This window comes from Vipera berus, assembly GCF_964194415.1.
Source record: "Vipera berus genome assembly, chromosome: 2".
Classification (NCBI taxonomy): Eukaryota; Metazoa; Chordata; class Lepidosauria; order Squamata; family Viperidae; genus Vipera; species Vipera berus.
In genome coordinates this window covers 123,910,348-123,932,900 of record NC_138203.1, presented here as the reverse complement: position 1 = coordinate 123,932,900, position 22,553 = coordinate 123,910,348, and the positions used below count along the sequence as shown (strand labels likewise).

General features: G+C 41.7%; 1 protein-coding gene across 1 annotated transcript; it reads left to right on the top strand.

Annotated features, from left to right (window-relative positions):
• Window positions 1–581: 581 nt before the first annotated feature.
• ITIH6 (inter-alpha-trypsin inhibitor heavy chain family member 6) lies at window positions 582–22,441 on the top strand (the record flags this gene model as incomplete). The annotated part of the gene is made up of 15 exons (XM_081316946.1): window positions 582–761; window positions 6,675–6,710; window positions 9,523–9,677; window positions 12,569–12,679; window positions 12,886–13,133; window positions 13,890–14,059; window positions 14,502–14,618; window positions 15,285–15,456; window positions 15,902–17,674; window positions 18,128–18,154; window positions 19,798–19,827; window positions 20,853–20,903; window positions 21,001–21,114; window positions 21,409–21,789; window positions 22,206–22,441. Exons 1-15 carry the CDS (start codon window positions 597–599, stop codon window positions 22,439–22,441), a joined length of 3,786 nt encoding a protein of 1,261 aa, XP_081173072.1. The 5' UTR covers window positions 582–596.
• Window positions 22,442–22,553: the final 112 nt, after the last annotated feature.

Below are 22,553 nucleotides of genomic sequence, written 5' to 3'. Positions count from 1 at the left end.
GCAAGCCAATATGCTTGTTTATCCTACAGTTTGGGCAGTAGAAAGAGAAATATTTTTCTTTTACCACTGTGAGGGAGGTGTCTTTTCTGAAAAGTTGGAGGATTAAACCAGGACCAAAAGAAACTAAGCTGGGTAAATTCACAAAGATCCCACAACTCAGGAAATCTCTCCCTTTCTGGTTTGTACAAACAAACATACTCATACACACTGAACTAGGGAATTTTCTGTTCTCAAATGAGTCCTTGACATATTTTTGGCTTCTCCTGTCAAAGGACTATGGAGCAGGTACACTTTGGGACCAATGCTGATAACTTTGCAATGACCTTCTCCTGTCCCTTGCCTATCTGGGCCTATTTATGCAACATATTTGTGGATTTGTGAAGTCCTCACCAAGTGTGGAAAACAGGATAGACACAGGCTCTTCAGAAGATTTTGTTTTCATTTCATCGTAAGGAGTAGCAAGCGAAACTGGCCACCCTCCAGTGTTGAATGCATGGACAATCAAGGCTTGTATCAGGATGAATGCTACATTTATAGATCCTTTGAAAAAAAAAAGCCAAGAAGAAACCTGAGGTTCAAAAGTCCGAAGGAAAGAGATGCCAAGGAGGCGTTCTCATCCGGAGTGCCTTCCACAAAGACGAAGCAAAACTTTCCTGACAGCCATGGACCAGCTCCGGAGATCTCTCTTCTTTCTCCTTCTGATTCTGGCACCTTTAAGCACTGTGGGTCATCCTCTTCCAATACAAGTACGGTCCGATGAGGTAAGTCCAGGCAAAGGGGTGAACAAATGTAAGCCCCAAGGGATACTTTGCTGTTGCTTTGCTGATTTTGTAGTATTTTCCCCCTACTTTTTTTTAAAAAAAATTTTTTTAACAAATGGAAATGGTGGAGGGAATAAGGTCACTTAAGGCAGCAATGCTCAGTGGTTCTTCAATCACCGTGAAATACTGAGTTTTGCTCCTAACTTTGTAGACGGCAATGGGAATGAATGGCTGGAGAAAGGCAAAATCTAGCCATATTCTGCAACAACTTGCCAAGGATTCTACAGTAAACCATTGATGGAAAAATAGCAGGTGGATGCCTCTTTGCAGGACTCAGAGGGCAAAGCACAGAGAAAACATTTGAGTTACAGGGAACTCTTCATGAGCACAATGGAACTCTTCATGAGCCCCTCAACAGAGTGTTGGTAATTATGTACGATACAGAAATAATAAGAGCCTTTCCATTCAGCTGGATGAAGCATTCTGAATTAATCCAAAACTTGCTTTTTCTCCAGCAGAAGCAAATAAATCCTTGACTTATTTAACAGGCTCAAAAACATGCCCCTTTTAATAAAGCCATTCCATAGTTTCAGAGATGTTTTCACTCCTGCTCTATTTCTTCTGCTGGAAAGTCTTTCACTTGAGATCTATAGTCTGCCCAGGAATATTTCATGTGTGGTTACCCTCTAGGTAAGACATGGACTGTTGAAGATCTCGCCCACTAACTTCAATGGAACAATACCAGCCATACAAGCAATCTATTATGCGCTGCTTGGACCATTCCTTATTAAACTGGATCATCATTGTTGCTAATAGAGCCCCAATTTTGCTAAGTTCAGGCAGTCACTGCTGTGATGGCTTGGTTCCGTTCCAGTCCATGGCAGCTGCAGCTCACTGCCATCCAGACTTTAAAAGACCCAAATCCACAGCAGGTGCAGTCTGTGAATAGCAATATTTGGGACGTGTAAAATCATATGAACTGTAAAAAGGAAAGAATATTATGAAACAGAATAGCATAATTCTGGAAAAAAAAGATTGTGCACTAATATTCTCTCATCTCACACCATTCACTAACTTGCTTTTCTGGAAAAAAAAGAAAAAGAAAAAAAAAGAAAGCCAAAATAAGGTTGAAGAAAATTGGGGGGTTTGACTTATTAGAGGGGATTTCATATTATTAATTAGAGGGTTAAAGGGAGAAGTTGAGATAAGGGGAATTCTGGTCATTAGATTTAAAATAATGATCTTATCTGTTTCATATTTAAAAATTAGACCTAAAAGGAAAAAAGAACATTAATTATTATGAATACGTTTGATTTATTGATTAACCCAGGTAATATACATAATGGTTTTGATTTATTAAAGGAGATATTTTATTATTAAGTAGATGATTTAATATGGTGGGAAATAGTTAACTCTTAGGAAATAGAACAAGATTACATTCAAACAGATAAAATTTGTATTTTGGAATACACATTTATATTTTGTTATGAATTGAGACAAGGGAAATCTTGGTTACCTAAAGCCTGAAAATTATAAATATCAAAGGATAAATTAGAATATTGATGAGAAGCTAAAAATTGGGTAAAAATTAATAACAGGATATGGATTGTTTATGAAGATTGAATGTAAGTAAGATACATATTAGCTAAAACTTTATTGATAAATGTAATAATGATGTTTTTACTGAGTTGATATAATAAGAACTGTACTAGCTTGAATACGAGATAGTAAATGTTAAGGGGAAAAGAAGAAATATCTGATGTTGTAACTTTATATTTGTACTAAAGATTTTGCTATCGAACTATTGATTAACCCAGTCACCATGTTTTTTAAATACTTAAATGGAAAATTGGGAAATTAATAAAATATTATTAAAAATAACATTACTAGTCCTGAAAATCATACTCTATAAATTGGCAGACTGTAATCTGAAAGAACTAATATTTTTCTTTGTGTTTTCTAATTTTTCTCTTTTTAGAGGGATTAAATTCTGGCTTTCCCAATTTCTAATTCACCATCTGTAAGTTCTTATGAACACATAATAAAAGCTGGACAGGAACAAAGTCATATCCAGTCTAGCATTCTGTATTTCACAAAGCCAGTGATATTCTGGCTGAAAAGCATAAGACATGGAAGCCCAACCAAGTTCCATTACTTTATAAGATTTTCTTTCCTTTTTATTTTGTAACAACAGATATGTTGTTCCATGTTCAGATTTAATTAAGGCTAGCAGACCTTGCTTGCAAAACTTTGGATGGCCACAAGATGTTAGTAAAGAGCTATAGCAACTTCTTTGATGCCATCTATAGTGGTCTGGATTTTTGCATGACAATTATTCATCAACCATTCTTTCAAAAGCTATTGGATAAGATGCTTCTGAACATGGTTAGGGCTGGGTAATTACATTTTGGACAGCAAAGTTTAAAAATATGTCCTTCTCTCCAAGAAATAACAAAAAAAGAGGGGGGATTATTACTAGCATGCGGGAGGGAGGGAGGGAGGGACTTCCAGTTCACTGCGTGGCCGCCATGGACATGTGGAAGATGACTCTCGTCTCCCAGTTTCGTATCGCTGGTGGACCCTGAAAAGGGTCAAAAGTCTCCCCGAAGAGGTGACCAGCAAGGAGGGGCCATCTCTGGATCACGGGAGAGTGGCAACTGTCCCGCTAGTCAGCAAATCCCTCTAAACTGGTGGACGAAAGGCCAACCATAGAGATATAGTCCACCACAAGGCTGCAGACAGCCGAAGTCACATCTACCATCTGGCATCTTTAAAGCAGCATGGAAAAGACTGGGTGAGATCTACCCCTCTTGTATCCTAATTACTTATTACCTGCATAAGCTGCTAAAGTATTTTCCCCCTGTGGTGAGGGAAGGGGGATTTTAGCCATCCCTCCAGAAATAGCTGCGATCAACTACCCAGGGGAGTTTAAAAACATTGAAAAAAATACTAGGATCCTAACTGGAACTCTACTTCCTAAAATTGGTGGATTATAAGAATTTTAATTTTCTTATTTTTCTCTTATTTTTATTTCCTATTTTTACTGAAGATCTGGGGTTCCCCCCCCTTTAAAATAGAAGAAAAAAACCTGAAAAGATCAAAATAACTCTGGGGTCACATCTGCTGCCTGAATTTGAGATTGTAACCTGTTATTATCCAAGAGAGAGTTGACAGCTTAGAAAAGAGATAAGATACATCCAACCTTGAAATACCAGCTGTAAGAAACTCAGCTTTGTTTTTCATTTAGTGTACTTTCTGACTGTAAGCCTTTAGTTTTATTATAATAAAGAAAAACAGGAATGGATTCTTTCTACAGAGGAACAAACTCATAGTATCTTAAAAGCAATTATTCAAACTCTCCTTATAGCTGGAGATGAAATAAGAAGCGGCAGGGAAAAACAAGAAAGCAGCCTGGGCATTCAAACTCAAACTATAATTTCAACTGAAGAATCATCTATACAGAAGTCTACAGAAAAAGTGGAACAATTAAATGCTACAACAAAAGATTCAACTATTCAACAAATACTGATAATGGAAGATACAGAAAAGAAATTGATAATAGGAAAGGACTTTTCTTATAAATCAGAAGGAATCTGAAGATTCAAAAGAAAAAACAGATGAAAGAGAAGATAAATACTTTGAGACAACCATGTCCAGATGGAAAAACAAGGAGACAACCTGCTAGATCAGCTAAGTCCTCTTTAAAAAGTGGCAAGTGGATGGTCTTTTCAATGCCAAACAATAGCCACAACAACACAAGGAGAGATCTGCTTGATGACTTAAAAGCAAAGACATGGAAGATGATCTGGCAAAGAAAAAAAAAGCTAGAATAAGACTAAAAAGAAATTGGGTTTTGATTTACACATGAGATCTAAAGTAGAATATACACAAATAGATAAAACATGTATTCTGAACATAAGACATTGTAACGGTGTGAGATAAAGAAAATTTTGGTCATGCAAATTTAGAAGTACAAATATTAAAATAAGAATTTTATATTGTTTTACTAAATTGTTAAGGTAGATGATAAGAACCTGTAGATGTGTATCTTAAAGACTAGATTTTGTGAAGAATTGTGATAAAAGAATTGTGGATAACTAAAAATCTAGAAAAAATAAATATTAAATGTTAAATTTAAATATTAAGGGAAAATTAAAACTGGGAGAGGCCTATTAGGTCACAGGAAAAAAGAGGAAATAAGTGTGGAAATAAAAGTAATCTTGGCTACTAAATTGGAGATTTTAAGATACTTGAGAATTACTAGAAAATAAGAATATTACCTGGTATTATTAATTAGTTGAGGTAGACGGCGAAAAGCCAATATAGATAAATAATAATAATAATAATAATAATAATAATAATAATAATAATAATAATAATAATAATAATAATAATAATAATAATAATAATAATAATAATAATTTGATTTCTATACCGCCCTTCTCCCGAAGGACTCAGGGCGGTGAACAGGGCAATACACAATAAAAATCGAATACAAAAATTAAAAAGCCATTAAACATCATGCCCATAAAATCAATACATATTAAAATTAAAACTAGTTTTAAAAACCCAACCCCATCCTGTCAGACCAGGCCAGCTTGTTCAAAAAAGAATGTTTTAAGATCGCGCCGGAAGGATATCATGGGTTTTATCTTGTAAACTGCCTATGGGCCTCCCACCCACAGTCCTCTTTTTGTTTAAATCACTCCATGTCCCTGAGGTCGCTCAGGTGAACCTCTCAGGTAAAGTGACTAGCACCTTCCTTTAGACAACCCCAAATTTCAATTTTTCTTACACGATCAGGCTCACCAAGGTTCAACTGAGAAAGAAATCTATGGATTACTTACCTTTGCCCTATGTTCAACATTGGCTTTCCTGTCCAAAAGCAGACTGACTACCTCCGCTCTGCCCTGGAAGCAGGCTAAAGTAAGTGCAGTATTCCGATTGGTTTCAATCTGAGCATTAATATCAGAACCCATGTCAAGCAACAGTTTTACTGCAGGAACATGACCGTTCATAGCTGCCAGCATCAGAGGAGAAATGCCTAATTTACTCCCAGAACTTTAGACTGTGGGGGAATCATGATAAAAATTGCAGTCATTTAAAATCAAGGAGAGAAGCAACCTAGAACTAAGGAGAAACTTCCTGACAATTAGAACAATTAACCAGTGGAACAACCTGCCTCCAGAAGCTGTGAATGCTCCAATACTGGAAGTTTTTAAGAAGAGACTGGACAGCCATTTGTCCGAAATGGTATAGGGTTTCCTGCCTGAGCAGGGGGTTGGACTACATGATCTCCAAGGTCCCTTCCAACTTTATTATTATTATTAAAATTTGGAAATGATAAAGAATAAACGTTAATTTTAAAATATTAATGGAAAATTAAAATTAAGAAAAATTTATTAGGTCATTGTCTAACTCTAAAAGATGGAATGTTAAATTAATTAAGATTTACATAAATTGAAGATTATTGATGAATATTAGAAAGTTATTTGTTGTTTGATTGATAGAATAAGAACTGTGTTGGTTTGAATATGAGACAGTATAAATAAAGGGGGAAAGAGAGGGAATTAGTTGTTGTAATATTTTGAGATCTGTATTGATGATACTTAAATGTAATGGAATTATTGTACTCAGCCGCCATGTTGCTTTTCAAATATGTTAATGCAATATTAGAAAATTAATTTAAATTTTTTTAAAAAAGGAAGGAAGGATGGATCCTGGTTATGGTAAGACGTATCAAAAGAGAACTAAGAAGAAGAGAAACAGAAGGGCATGTATTACCACCTCTGGCCTCTGGAAATCACTCAGCAATATCCATCAGTAGGTCCACTCAGTTAGCAGGTCCTGACAATTTGGAATGTTTCAGTCATATTATGTGAAAGAAAATAACTATTCTGTTTTCTTCTGCAGAGGTCTAAACGTCAAGTGAAAGCTCTCCAAAGCGAGGTAGGCAATCTACTGATTTACTAATTGATTTAGTAATGATTTTCCATTGTTGAAGGAAAAGTCTTCATCATGGTTCAGTCCAAGTCGGGAATAAACAACATGGCGACTGCTTTAGAAAGAAGGTTGCATTTTTTTTTTGAAGAGGAGAGCCAGACAGAAAGATGGCTCTGGAAGAAAAGAGAGAAAGCACACATGTAGCAGGGAGTGGTCGGTTTTCTTCTTGAGCCTTTTGTCTGGAGTTGTTCCTGTGGCATGAACTTTGACCTGAGTCTGAGTGTGCCTTTCTCGTATTCTGATGGTGGTGGGTTAATCCTATTATATCCCAAAGGTCATATCCTGCTTCCCTGGGGCTGATGGCTGATGACTATTGGAATTTTTGGTGTGCGGGGTTGTTGATTCTAGGGATCTTTCTTCCTAATCCCAGTTTCCTGACTCCGGTCTTTCTGACAAGATTATCACATCTGCATTTCTGCAGACTTGTTTTCTGTTTGGGACAGAGAGATTCAGGGGGGAATTGGTTTCTGCCTTTAAAATCCTTTAGGGAAATATATTCTGCCTTTTAAATATTTCCAAAAAATATTTCTTTCTCTGGGAGGGGCTGACTTCCCACACCATCACATTCTAATCTGGTAGGTAGGGTGGATTTTACTGCTGTTTCATCAAAACCTAGGGAGAGTTCTTTAGACTGTGCTTTGTGAGGGGAATAGAATTGGGGTATACCACACATTTTTTTTCTTGAATATCAATTCATTAAACACATGCCTAGGATATATATGCAGAATATATATCCCTGCTGCTCCCACAACATAATTAGTGAGCCACTAAACAGGTCAAATCACCTCCTTGGCAGTTTTGGCAACACCCAGAATCACACTAATTGGATAAACAAATATTATTTTGGGAATACAGGATACACTCTCCCCCAGGAACAGCCCAGCATTTCAGGAGGTCTCGTGCCATAGAACACAAGGCTGCCTTCCATCTTATTTTTTCGGCCCAGGTTAGGCTGGTGGGCAGTAGGATATCTACAACTAATCAGATTTATAAGTTATGTTCTATGCTGCACAGCCTGGGCAGTGAGTTCTAAGAGAGAGAGAGAGAGAGAGACTTGCTTTTCCATCTATTCTTTCTCTAACTCTTTTTCTTGAAGGACTTAGGTGGGCAAAATGGTTTAGGTGACTGGGCTTACACAGATTCCCTTCATACAACTAAGCAGGGTAACTTTAACTGTGCGTATGTCCCACAGTGCACAAACATTGCTGTCATTCACCCAGTTAAACGTGTTGAGGGAGCAGAGCATGTGTGTGTGTGTTCCTTTGTTTAAGTGGATGTCTCAAGAGCATAAGAAAGAATGAAGAAAGATGGAAATCATTACAGTAATCTTTCCCTCCAGGTTTGTGAAGACTGAACTGCTGAATCTGGGAGTATCCAATTTTGAAAACGAACTTATCATCAGTAGTCAATTCAGATATTAATCAGTCTGTTTTCCCCACCAATTATAGGTGCTTTCTTCATCCACACTACATGCATTTATTTATTGATAACATTTATATCGCTGCTCATTTTATACCAAATTCTGGGTGTCTTCCAATCAAGAATTAAAATAATGTCAGCAATAAAATGATATAAAAACCATATTAGAACTATTCATACCATAAACATTAAAAACAACAACCAAGTTAAGCTTCCAACATGAAGCCCATCATCCTATCCCAGCACCTGGGCTTCAGGGCTTTTCGGATGGCTAGATAAGCAGAGGCCTGCTCAGAAGGCAGAGTGTTCCATAGGGTAGAGATTGCTACAAAAAAGTCTTACGGAAGCTAGGAAGCTAGGACAAGTTCATGTGTGAACTTTGGAATTTCAGTAGCATAAGTCACTGATGCAGCTTAAGCAGTGCCTTCGTGAGCTCTTGTAGCAGAAGAGTCCAGCTTATGCTTAGGGATAACTTGGCCCTTCCAGTTAAACTGGAGGCCCAGGTATCTCAATGAGTCAGTCCCCAGAGGGTGGATGGTATCATCCTTGCACTCGTAGGTGGTTGGGACGAGGGCCATGCACTTACGCTTACTCCCTTTGGCGATGGTGAGGCTGTGGTATTTCATCGCGTTCTGTCTGGTGGGAGGGAAATTTGTCCAGGATGTTTGTATTACCTGTCTTATAGAAATAGCTGCCCCCACCACCACACACACTGAGGCTATCCCCTTCACCTACCTCCATGTAATGCTCCCCTAGGCTGGTCCTTGCTCTGTGGTACTAAGACCTATGCATGCATACCTTCCACCTTCCTGCCAATTCCATGGGGGAGGGAACCGTGCCCCCTCAGGCAATTTACAATTCATATGCCCTCACTGAGGAGGTAGCAGGAAAGAGATCTACAAATCCCAAACCCTGATTGTGACTCACAAATGATGCTGCCCAGTAAGGCAGAATATGTTGCACTGGTGGTCTCATTCGTGAGAGTCCCAGGGCTCTCTGTTTGCAATATTAATAGCCTGGCTTGCTAGCTTCCATAAGGGGGCAAGGTTTAAGGGAAGTGACCCAGAACACAATTCCTATTTAATCTGGTAGGATGGGTAGATAGCCTTAGGGAAAGGTGATTCCACAGATAACCTGCTACTTCAGGATACTGCTATATTCTGTGGAGCTGGGACTCTACATATAAACAGACTGAGGGGCCTTCCCTGTTTGAATCATTCTTAAGAGTTGTTTCTGCAATTCTCCACCTAGTCTTCAAATGATTAAAGAGAATTCACTTAAGTTTCTTGCTGAAGGCTGAATGGAATGCTTGGACCATCTTTGTTGTTTTTCTCCTCAGCTCATAATTTCCAGCTTCTTTGTGCGCTCAACGATTGTGTCCCGCTATGTCTTCACACGAGTGCAGACTTCCATGAGCAACCCACATTCTGAGGCCAAAGAAGCCATCTTTGACTTGGATCTGCCCCGTTCTGCCTTCATCTCCAACTTTACCATGTGAGTCTAGGCCAGGGAAAGACATCTGCATATTTAATCAGAATAGAGCTGGATGGGACCTTGGATGTCTTCTAGTCCAGGCCCCTACTCAAGCAGGAGTCCCAATATTATTTTAGACAAGTGGCTGTCCAGTCTCTTCTTAAAAACCTCCAGTGATGAAGCACCCACAACATCTGGAGGCAAGCTGTTCCACTGATTGATTGTTCTCACTGTTAGGAAGTTTCTCCTTAATTCCAGGTTGCTTCTGTCCGTTGTTTCTTGTCTTGCCTTCTGGTGCTTTGAAGGGAGATGCTGTCGTCATCACTCTATGAAATAACAAAAACATTAGAGCAGTGGAAAGTATCTGCTTTGAAAACAGAAGGAGCCAGGTTTTACATTTAACTTTTCGAATTAAATTATCTGGTAAAAAATGATAGGGAAGACTCTTTGTTTGAATTACTTGACAACTTTTACTGTTCAGAAGAAGGCAACGCTATGTTCGATGAACAAGTAGTAAACCATCTTCATACGTTGAATAGACCCAGCCAAGGCCCATTCAAGTGGACATTTTTATTAATGTTTTGCGCAGAACATAATCTGCAGGCAAAATAATCTCTATCACAATGGTGCATAGTTTGAATTCCTGCTGTTCTAGTGAATCCTGCATGTTCAGTGAGTTAGAATGAGGACTAAAACTATTATATTTGGATGTTTTTTTTAAAAAAAAACCCTCTGATAGATGGGAGTATCCTTTTGTGACCTAGTGATTATCCATAGTTTTGCAGCTCATGCATGGTAGTCCTAATAAGCAATCTCTTGCAAAGAATTATCAGCATTGCTAAAAATTAAAACAGAGGGGGTGGTGGTAGGAGGAGCCATGACAGTTATAGCTGTATAAATAAGCAGTCAGTTGATTAGCAGATAGCAAGGCTTACTGTTCACAACAAGGTAACACAAGTAGTATTACCTATTGCCTTCTGCAGATGAAACAAGAATAAAACTTGGCAAGTTGAGCAGAAGCCGCCACCAAAGGGGTTTGTATGTGAATTAAAATGAAGCCCTACAACTGGAGCTGTTTGGGACCAGCCCTTTAAGCCTCCACCTGTGTAGTTGGCGGCTTATCTCTCCCTCTGGAAGAGCTAAGAGTTTATAATGCCATGCGACAATTGAACACATTAATTGCATGGCTAATTGGAGGGAAGAAATCAAAATCTGGTAGGTGTGGTGTTGTGTTCAAGGCCCCCAGCTCTCTTATACATGGGTGCAACTTCGCCGCATATAGAAAAGAGATGGGCTCTGATTACAACGCTGCATCTGCTATCTTGCCATTGTTGGTCTATTCCACTGGTAATACAGATAATTATTTACTTACAATCATTCATATAGTGACCATTGAAAAAGTTTCAGCGGCACTGAAAAAGTGACTTATGACCGTTTTCACACAACAACCATGGCTGTGTCCCTAGGGTCACATTATCAAAATTCGGATGCTTGGCAACAGGTTCGCATTCATGACGGTTGCAGCGTCCCGGGGTCATGTGATCAGCTTTTGGGACCTGCTGACAAGCAAAGTCAATGGGGGAAACCAGATTCATGTAACTGGGTTACCGACGTGTCAATTGCAGTGGTTCACCTAACAACTGTCTCACTTAGCAACATAAATTTTGGACTTGATTGTGGTTGTAAGTCCAGGACTACCTACAGCGTAACATCACCACACCAGTATAAAAGGGCAGAGCTTGCATTGTAATGCCATGATGTGCCTGTCACCATTTAGCCTCACTGTACTTAGGAATGGATTCCTGTGAGCGGTATATACATTCTCTGTTGTAAATAGAGTATTTAAGACAACAATTCAAAATCATATTGAATCTGGAAGGAGCAGCGGATCCACATTCATGTGTAGATGCAGGCAATGTTGTCCATAGGGTCGCGATGGGTCGGACACGACTTCGCAGCTAACAACAACAATAATACAAAGAACTGACAAAAAAGACAACTAAGAGCAACAACGGTTTTGGGTTTCCACCTGCTTTGTCTCACAACCAAAGAACACGCTGACGGCAGAAGCTGTTTGGTGTCATTTTTTCACTCTTCTGGGTACCCATTGCAGACATAGGCACAGCTTGTTCCTGAGGCTATGAAATGTTTGTTTTCCTTCACTACCATGGCAAGCAAACTAACCACAGTGGATGGATTTGTAGCGGCAAGGCGGGGGAGGAGGAGGAGGCTGCTAGGATTGGGCTACAAAATCCAGATAACTACGAGATGCTAAATACCATTTTTTGATCCAAAAATCCATACCCTTAATCCTAACATATGGGAAACTCAGTGTCATTTTTATTGCAAAGTAAAAAAAATCTCCTTAGCAGTTCATTTAAGCTCACAAATTTGGGCTGCTATTTGGGGAGAGGGAGGGTTAACCAGCATAAGTCTGCCCCATTATTGCAGATCCCAATCCATGTGACTGTTTTGTACAGACACCCACCTTTGTCTCATCATTATAAAAACATGTGCTCCAGCAATGCATTTGGGCTTTGTGGTTGAATCTTGAAGATATCCAGGAACATGCCGTGAAACTCATTTTCCCTGCTTCCAAAATAACCCTTCCTTGCCTTTGCTTCCTCTTCCAAGCTAAACTCTAAAATGGCATCAGCTCTCTGCTCTTTCAGCCACTATAGGCCAGAACTGATTCCGGAAGCTGAAAAATAGATGGCAGAGGGGGACATTTTTTAAGAAACGGGAGCGAGCAGAGGCAGGAGACAATGGCAATGTGGGCATCCTGCTTGTCGTTATAATAAAAAAAAAGCTGCAACTTTTTAAAATTATTTCTTGTGATGTTCTTCTGCTCATGACCATAGCGGAGAGGAGATTTGATGGCAGATGTTTCTTGTTCTATTCCAATGTACTAGAACCGTGAATGAGAAGATCTATGTGGCTGAAGTGAAGGAAAAGCACCAAGCTAAGAAGATGTATGAGGAAGCCCGCAGGCAGGGAAGAACAGCAGCTCATGTTGGCACCAAGTAAGAACCTCCCAAAGAATTCGGCCTCTTCTTGTCTCAGAGTTTCCTCCAAAGATAGTCACCAGGATGGGGTGGAGGGAAAATTCTATGAACGTGTGATGAAGGTTGGCAGCTTTGTCACAGGCAGAGGGATGGCGTGGATTGGGTTGCTCTGCCAGCTGGCGAACGGCATCATATACTGAACAACACGTTTCACTATTTCCTAGGGATCGAGAAATAGAAAAATTCAGAGTATCCACCAGTGTGGAAGCAGGAGATAAGGTGGCCTTTGAGCTGACCTATGAGGAATTGCTTCAGCGACATTTGGGGAAGTATCAGCATGCTATCAGCATCCGTCCCCAACAGGTGGTGAGGAACCTCACAGTGGAAGTGAGCATCTCTGAGAGAACTGGCATCGACCATGTCCAAGTCTTGCCCCTCCGCACAAGTCGACTGATGACCAATACTCTTCAAGGTATGGGTTCATCCTTCTCCTGTCTCAGCTCTCAGATAAGTGGAGTCGCGATCCAGCATCACAAAGAAATACACTTGTGTTTCAACTTCGAAGATCAGCAAAGTTTCACAATAGGTGGTCCTTCAAAAGCTAAACAGCTTTGGACCTGGACCATCAGGAAAATCCCAGGCTTATGGGCTAAACTAGAAAATTACATGGGATTGTCCATATTGTTATCAGAAGTTGAACACGCTCATGGGAGTGAGACATTAGCTTAAGGTTTCAGTGACTCTGCTGTGACTCAGTGCAATCCCTCCTCACAAACCTGCCTAGGTTTAGATAGAGATTTGACTACCTACCAGCTTGCAAATCCTCCTCACCATAATAACTGTAGCATTCACTTTAATTACATTTGAACCTGATCTAAGTTGCTTAAACTTTTACTTCCCCTTAGCCACATTTGGAAGGATTTCAAAAAGTAAACAGGCATCCCTGTTTACGTTCTGCTCAAGGGCCATGAGGAAGTGTCTGTAATCCTGGGTGCATCCTATCCATTCCAAGACTTGGGGAACCATCCACACATACCTATGTCTTGCTTAACTTCTCTCTTGATTTAGGGAGTAGCTGTAGAAGGTCTGAAGTGACTTGAGTGAAAAGCCTTGGCGTGAAATTAAACCAAGGCAGGCCAAGTCACCTCTGCATTAATGAATTCCTGCATATCTGAGGCAACCCTTCCCCCCACCCCCGGCTGATAAATCTGCTGATCTATCTTCTCAGGTGAAGCTGATATGCCACCATCAACTCGAGTGGAGAAAGGACGGCACTGTGCTTGGATTGTCTTCACCCCAACACCTCAAGAACAGGAAGCCTTCTCCAGCTCAGGGATCATCGGTGATTTTGTGGTGCAGTATGATGTGACCATGCCGGATGTTGCAGGAGACGTACAGGTTAGGCAGGGGAAAGGGGTTACATGAGTATATAATAAATGGAAAATTACATAACTGTATAATAAATAGAATAAAAGGAACACTCTGGGTATCAAGATTGTCTTAAAAAGTGGAAGCAAGATAGGATGACAATCCAAGAAGAGTGTTGTGGGAACGTACAGTAAGAACTGCCCTACTGGAGCAAACTCTGCATCCATTTAGGCGAATGTTCCACAGTCAGGTATCCTTGGAAGCTCAGAGGTAGGCAGAATAAAGTTCTTTTCCAATAAAATCTATAGAAAATAGGCAAACACATCATCTCTGTATAAATCTGGGTGGAGAGCTGAGAGCCATATGTAGATTTTGAAACTCTCTTTTCGGCTCCTGTCCATGGCCACTCCATCAGCAAGGACATCTTCCCCATCATTTCTACAATTTGATTCCTTTTTTCATTCTCTTTCAGATCTATAACGGCTACTTTATTCACTACTTTGCCCCAAGGGGCATGCCCCTTGTGCAGAAGGATGTGGTCTTTGTTATTGACATCAGTGGCTCCATGTATGGCACCAAGCTGAAACAGGTGAGCAGCCCCAAGTTGCAGAAGTGAAGGCCCAGAGGCTGATAGATGAAGGATGGGGAGGGAATAGAGAGAGGATTAAGAAAGAGGGAGCGTGATCCGAGTGGTCTTCAAGTCACAGCCAGTTGTTCAGCGACCAATCAGACTTGAATGACACTGCCCATGGCATGGGAAAGATTGTATCTTGACATGTAAGAGAAGTAAATGGTGAAGAGAATGAATTAAGAAATGAAATGAAAAAAGCAGAAGAAAACTAGATATATTACATGTTTGTAAATCTAGGAGCAAGAAAAAGGAGCTGAATGAACGTGGTCTGATCTTATAAAGGGCAGGTAGATAAAGGAGAATATTTGTAGCTGGGGTTTGAAATGGAGGGTCCTTGGTGCTCTCTGAGCTTGCTTGTTTTCTTGCAGATGTTTCATTACCCAAACTAGGCAATATCATCACTGTTAGTCCTGCTTAGGAAGCTGAGATAACTATGTTGCTGTATTTTACATTTATTGTAAAATAATAGCATTTCATTTGTAAACACCTAAATTAAAATGACTGGAGAATGCACATTTTAGTTTGCTCAGTACTAATGTTGGGCATCAGTTGATCTGATTCAAAGGACAGATTTCTGCTAATAAGGTCATACAACTCCCACCACTAATTTCCTTGGTTTTACAGATCAAGAAAGCTATGCACGTCATACTAAGTGATCTTCACCAAGACGACCATTTCAACATTGTTACTTTTTCTGACACAGTGAATGTGTGGAAGCCAAGTCAATCCATCCAAGCTACTTCCCAAAATATCCGGAAGGCCAAAGATTATGTCAGCAAAATGGAAGCAGATGGATGTAAGTGTTGGCCTGGAGAATGGTGGGAGACAGGGCAGGAGAGAGACATAGCTAGAAGGCATCCTAAAAATAATTGCAAGAAGAGCCCAAAATCAAATTTTTATAACCTCGAGTCCATAATTAAAGGTTGCTGCTAAAAATCCTTTTCTAAAGTTTGATTGTTCTCCTGGAAGATCAGACCCAGGAACTCCTGTTTATAGCTATCTGGATCAATTCTTGCATTTAGTCTTGGGAGGCTGAGGGTGGGGGGCGAGGAGACCTGTGTGTGTGTAGATATTGCTAACCTTGCTGTAGGCCAGGCCTATCAGCCTGATCAATAAGAGACTGCCTGACAGTTGCAGTTCAAAAGCAGCTGAAGAAAGTGAGGAAGTTCCCATCCTGATGTGGCCAAAACCTTTTCTTCCGCGGTGTCTTTGTTTCTGAGTCACTCATTTCCTACTCTTAGGGACTGACATCAATGCAGCGTTGCTTGCAGCTGCCTCCATCTTCAATCGGAGTTCTTCAGCGGATGGAAAGGTGGAGGAGGAGCCAAGAATCCCACTGATCATCTTCCTGACCGACGGTGAACCCACTTCAGGAGTAACAGCCGGTAGTCGCATTCTGACCAATGCTCAGCAGGCTCTTAAGGGCACCATCTCACTCTTTGGTTTGGCCTTTGGAGATGATGCTGATTATGGACTGCTGAGACGACTCTCGCTAGAGAACCGTGGGGTGGCCCGGCGTATCTATGAGGATGCTGATGCTACTTTGCAGCTCAAGGGTTTCTATGATGAAATTGCCAGCCCTCTGCTGTACGATGTGGAGCTTTCCTATCTTGACGGGGTTGCAGGCGGCCTCACGCAGAAGCTCTTCCCCAACTATTTTCAGGGTTCTGAGCTTGTTGTGGCTGGCCGATTGAAGCCAGGAGCAACAAAACTGCAGGTGCGCACGACAGGGCAAGGCCAGGAAGGCCCGTTGAACCTGGAAAACGACATTTCAACTAATACCACTGAAGCTGCTGCATTTGGCTGCCTTGGCGAGATCAACAAGATCGGTCACTTTGTACAAAGGCTCTGGGCCTACTTCACCATTCAAGACCTGCTACAAGCCCGGTTCCGAGCCAATGACACTGCTGCCCGGCATCTCCTGACAGAAAAAGCTACCAATTTGTCAATCAAATACAACTTTGTCACTCCTGTCACCTCCTTGGTAGTGGTGAGGCCAGAAGAAGCCAGAGACAGAAACCAGCCTGTGAAAACCACAGTTCCTCCAGGGGTGACTAGAGCACCAAAAGCCTCTCCTCAAGCATTGGCTGTATCTGTTTTGCCAAGACTTTCTAAGGCAGCTAAATCTGTTCTTGGAGTTACTGATGCTCCTGCAATAACAAAAGCTTTCAAGGAAAAGATGGCGACAGGAACTGTTCCAGTGACAGCACCTAGGCTCTTTAAAGCAGCCAGAGCCACATCTTCACCTGTTAGCACTATGTCCACCACCATCACTCCACCTGTCTATCCCACCATAATACCTACTGCCACCGGCCACCCCAAATCAGCCAAAGTCACAACAATTCTGGGGAGAACGACCATCTCTTGGACTCACATAGCGAGCCATAGATCTACTAAACCCCCAAGAACTACCACCACTCTTAAGTCAACCAGGTCACCTGTAACTCTCCCCAAGATCAGTCCCACCAGAGCAGCAAGACTCAAACTCACTGTTCAGCCACACCCTGCACTGGAGACTAGAGGAACAGCCATGACAAAGGTTATGGCAGGGGTCCCAAACACTGTGGTCAGGGCACCCACTGCTTTGTACCGTTCTGCCAGCCCAAAGAGGCTGGAGAACAACTCCAGTCATTGGGAACAGCCCAAGATGACCCCATGGCCAGTCACTCAGTACTACCCATATAGCAAGTGGCAAGCGAGTACTGCCAGGATGGAGACAGGGAAACTTCCCAGGAGCAAGACAAACACCAAGGATGGGGTAACCTCAAAGTTGCACATTGATAGGCCCCAGGAGAAAAGCACAGTCTCTTGGGCCACATCCTTTACCACTCAGGCAGCAGAATTAGAAGGAGCCAGTCCAGTTCCTGGCACCTCCACACTTGCCTCTGACATCAGCCTCCTCCTGTTACCTGGGGAGTCTGAGTTACACTCAACCACCATCCAGAATACAGAATACGTGGAGTCCTTGAACCCTCCGGCTTTATATAGCTTTTTGGTACCCAAAGGACTTGAAGGTAGGTGCAAGAAACCAGGGGCAGTGTTGGGGTTTGGGCCCTTTTCCTCTTAGGCCACATACATGCCCACCTCTCTCATTTACATCTGAAGAGAGAGAGGTTTAACTGCATGGGGTTTTAGGCCATCTCTGTCATTGCTGATGATGATCTCCCAAGGAGGAGAGACCTGCAACAAGGATGAATTGTGCCTAGTAGATTAAGAACTCATCTTGTTTATTAATGCATAATTTTCACGAATCTCCAGTTCTGCTAGCTATGTGGAGGAGCCTAATTCATGCCTCCTTTTACTCCTGTTGTGGTATTCTAGCCCTGCCTCCTTATTCCCAAGATCAGCTGCCCTCTCCCCTCTCTCCCCATTACTCTGTGTATCTCATGCCCAGCCATGCATATAATGCTCTGTAATTGCTCTAGATCCTCTTTGATGATTCTATGCGTTTTTGTTTCTCTCCTCAGAAAACTTGGATTATGGAGACTATCTAGGTAATTCTTCCATCACAGAGACTGACTTCGGGGACATGGCCTAGTGAGCTCATTCTATTTCCTATTTTTAAAGACCTTCCCAGATATTCATCTTGGAGAGCACATTTATTAAGCCCACTTTAAACCACACATAGGCTGCAATGTCGGAATGCGTTCCAGTTCAGATTTCTGACTTATTCTATTCCCTTCTCCTGTGGTTTATCATTTCCTTCATGGCACTGAGTAGTCATAAAATGATTAGAAGTGGTCTACGGTATTACTTCCGGCCACATTCTTAACTGTGTGATATTATATTGTGTCTCTTTCTTAGAATGTTTTCTTTTTCTCTCCCAAAGACTTTATTTCTGCAGCCAGGGATTCCCCTTAGCCTACTGATCCCAATCACGTGTGTATGTGAAGCCAATTTAGGTACACATCCAGAGAATGTGTTTTCTTTAACAAAGAAACCATCACTGACCATTCCATATTCTTAAGGGGCGGAATGCCTGATTGTTCAAACACTCTTTGCACAAAAGAACAAAGAACAAACAAATAGCTGAAAACAAAGGACACATAAGGACATGGATTTGCATAAAATATACATATACGAATCTATATGTAGGCATGGAAATATTAAAATTCTTACTGTGTAAAATAGAAATTCATCTCTCTGTATTTTTACATCAGGCATAAACTGTTAGTTCTTCTAAGAGAACAGAAGTTGAAAACTGAATTTACACAAAACCTGGATTCTCTACACCCAATTTCTGATCAGTCACAACTCCCAGCAGCCTTACTCAGCCTGGCCAGTGCTTCCATCTGGTGACATTATCAACCCCTGGAGTGCCAAATTCTGGGTACCCAGGTTTAAAGATATTCCCTTTCCTTCAAAGCCTTTCATTTCTTCTTCTTTCAAGATGGATGGGCCTGAATGTTCCTCCCATTCTTTGTCTGGATAAAGCACTTTATGGAGGACAAGGCATCTTAACACTCACTGCAGAGAGGAGACGAGAATGTGCCCCAATATTTTCATTGCAAAGCGATGGGAAAAAATTCCAGGAAGGGATTAAGGCCCTGAAGTCCATGTGTGGCTGACTCACAAGCTGCATCCAGTCCATAAGTCAAGAGGGTTTCCTCTTTTTAATTAAGTCTTGGAAAATAGAAACTCTGTGTCCTTTATAAAGTAAAACTCACGACCATTGAAGATGGGGGATTGGGTGTATTGGCAACCCTGATCAAACTATGGCTTTGTTAGTTAAAAAAAGTAAATATGGGATAGAATTGAGATGGACCGTACTGTAGTAGTATATGCTGAGGAGGATGCACGTTTTCTTTGCTAGCAGCTATTGCTACAAAACTCTAAAGTTGCTCATGATAAAGTGAAAACAAGGCATACTTTGCTAATTCTTTAAACAGAATAAAGCTTAACATTCAGAGCAACTAGAATTTGTGGTCTGGCCAATGAGAGTTGGTCTCTTTTGAAGAGCACCCTGAATAAGTAAGCACTACCTCCGTGTCAGTGACTCTCTTCAGTTAAATGGCTCAAATATCTGCAATGAGGTAGGGAAAGAAAGTTGGGGTGGTGAGGGGCAGTGCAGGATTACTTCGGAGAGAGACTTGTGAGTATGGAAATACTCTGAAAATTAACTCTCTTTTTTCCGCAGATTTTTTGGAAGAATCGGACACCGAATCAGGTACAATTAGCACTTGTCAAACAATTCCCTGGTGGGTGAACTGAGGAAGGTTTGTGCTTCTGGAAGCATGAAGGAAGGGAAGAGATACAGAGCATGGCTCCCAGAATATTTCCTTTCTCCATTACCTGGAGCGATGAATTTTTATGTCTTTCCTCATGTGCTCCTCTGGGACAGTGTCTGTACTGGGAAGCCAAGTATATGTTTTTATCTGAATCACATGACCAGGACGAGGGGGCTCAGAATAGAGCAGTCAGCCTCATTCCAATGCATTGCCCACCCTTTCTCCTACAGGGATGCACTGGAGAAAAATGTCGGGATTTTGGGGTGATGGTGGTGGTGGTGGGCTGTCCTCAGCCAGATCCAGCTCAGTTTTCAGGTTGATAATTATTATGTTAGCTTCTCCCCTCAAGCCAATTTTGATCCCATTCTGTCCAGTTCTCAGAAAGTTATCCTGTTAATGGGCTGCATAAGAAATTACATAATTTCTTTCCAACATGCTAGACTAGGGGGGGGGAAATGAAAAGTCATATCCTATAAGTAAATGCGTATTAGTGCATAATCGGTGGAACGACTTGCCTCCAGAAGTTGTGGGTGCTTCAACACTGGATGTTTTTAAGAAGAGATTGGACAACCATTTGTCTGAAATGGTATAGGGCAGGGGTAGGCAACCTTGGCTCTTTTATGACTTGTGGACTTCAACTCCCAGAATTCCTGAGCCAGCTATGCTGGCTCAGGAATTCTGGGAGTTGAAGTCCACGAGTCATAAAAGAGCCAAGGTTGCCTACCCCTGGTATAGGGTCTTCCTACTCTGTTATTCTGTTATTATTTTTTGTGTCCCTCTCCCTAGTTTCTGTTAAAACTTCATTGGATAAGTTTTCAACAGTTACAGCATAGCGGAGGTAGAAGAGATTGAAACGGAGACTGAATTGAGAGAGATTGGTGGGTGATGGAATGAGACTTGGTGTACACATAAAGTGAAGTATTTCAGGAATGCTCAGTGGATTTCACCTTTATCTCTTTTTCAGACTCCCTGGGAGCGTCACCCAAATCTGGCCTCTTCACTTTCTCCTCTTGGGGTAACAACCCATTCCTAGCTACGAAGAATTCAAAGCCCCCCCCTTTTTTTTAAAAAAAAAGTCTTGTTAATGGATACCCTTTGCTTCTTCCTCGCAGTGGACGGAGACCCTCACTTTGTAATAAAGTTGCCACATTCACTGGGGAATCTGTGCTTCACCCTGGATGGACGCTCAGGAGATATCCTCCAGCTGGTGAGCGACCCTGCCACAGGTAAGAGCTGTGATTAGAGCCTGACCCAGGCAATCCCAGGGGGCTAAAGGTGATGACGGGTGGGACCGTAAGCTTGTTTTGAGGAACAAGATCTGATACTTGTCATCTTATGCAGATGACCATTATCGAGTTAAATAATGGCCATTGGGTTGAAGGCCCCTATGGGAGAAAAAAAGACAGGAGAGGCAGAAGACAGGAGTGGGTGGAATAACAGCAATTGTGGATCTGCTTCCATTCTGTCGAGGAGCCAAGTGGGGAAGGAAGAGACTGATGGTTGCCTTTCTTTGCCTTCAGGTTTGTCTGTTAATGGGCACCTAATGGGAGCCCCTTCAAGGCCAGGCCACGAAGAACGTCCCCGCACCTATTTGGATGTCATCACCATAGTAGTGGAACACCCACATAACAGCTATGTGGTTAATATAACCCAGAAGGGTGTGACACTATACGGCGAAGAAGTGTTGGTCTTGCCCTTAACTCAGCGGACCACAATCAATAAGGCCCCTCTGGCCATTTCCGTGTGGCCCGAGGCCAATATCACTGTCCAGATTGGGTCCACGGTTGAATTTCTTGTTCTGCTGCATCACTATAGCCATCCCACAGTCCTGCAGTTGGATCATCTTGGCTTCTATATTGTGAAGGGCCAAGGCCTGTCAGCATCAGCAGGTGGCTTGCTAGGTAAGCTGTTTGATGAAGAGGGTCACTATCACGTTTTCTCGTTCCCAGCCTTCATCTATTTAAGTTCTGCCTTGAGTTCCCTCCTTGCCACCTTCCAGAGTAGTGTAAATGTAATGTTTGCTTAAGAATCACACAAGTAATTCTGAAAAAAAAGGGGGGAAAAAAGATGCCAGCTGGTCCTACATATTAAAAATACAGGGCGTGCTTCGTTTCCCTGTGAAAGCTGGCAACTCACTGATGCTATACATAACTATAATGATATGCTGGCTGGGAACTCTGGGTGCTGTAGTCTTAATAAATCTCGAGATCTCGTGTCTTAGAAAGTGCAAATAAAAGACCAAACGACCTGCAACTCCTGTGTTAAAGTAATGCAGGTAGGTAGATAGTTCTTGCAATGCCAATTTTCTCTTTCCCAGGCCGGTTCCAGAATAGCAACATCAGCCTTTCCCCAGATCCATCTCAAGGGGACAAAGTTGCCTGGGTGCAAAGCGAAGCGAAGCAAGTACTAGTCTCTGAAGTCTCCAAAGTGCTGAAGGATTCAACCCAGAGGGCTCACGAAGCCAAGTGCTGGCTGGTGAAGCGCAAGGATGTGGAAGAGTTGCTGGGAGCCTCCTACGGCTCCTACCTTGCCTCCAACCTGTTGGAAATATGAGCTGCCCTCTTCCATTCTCTGCTTAGAAAAGGTGGAGCAGCCGGTTTACCAGAATACAGGACCATTTTCCGGTTTCTCCTTTCACTATTTTGGTTATCCACGATGGGGAGAA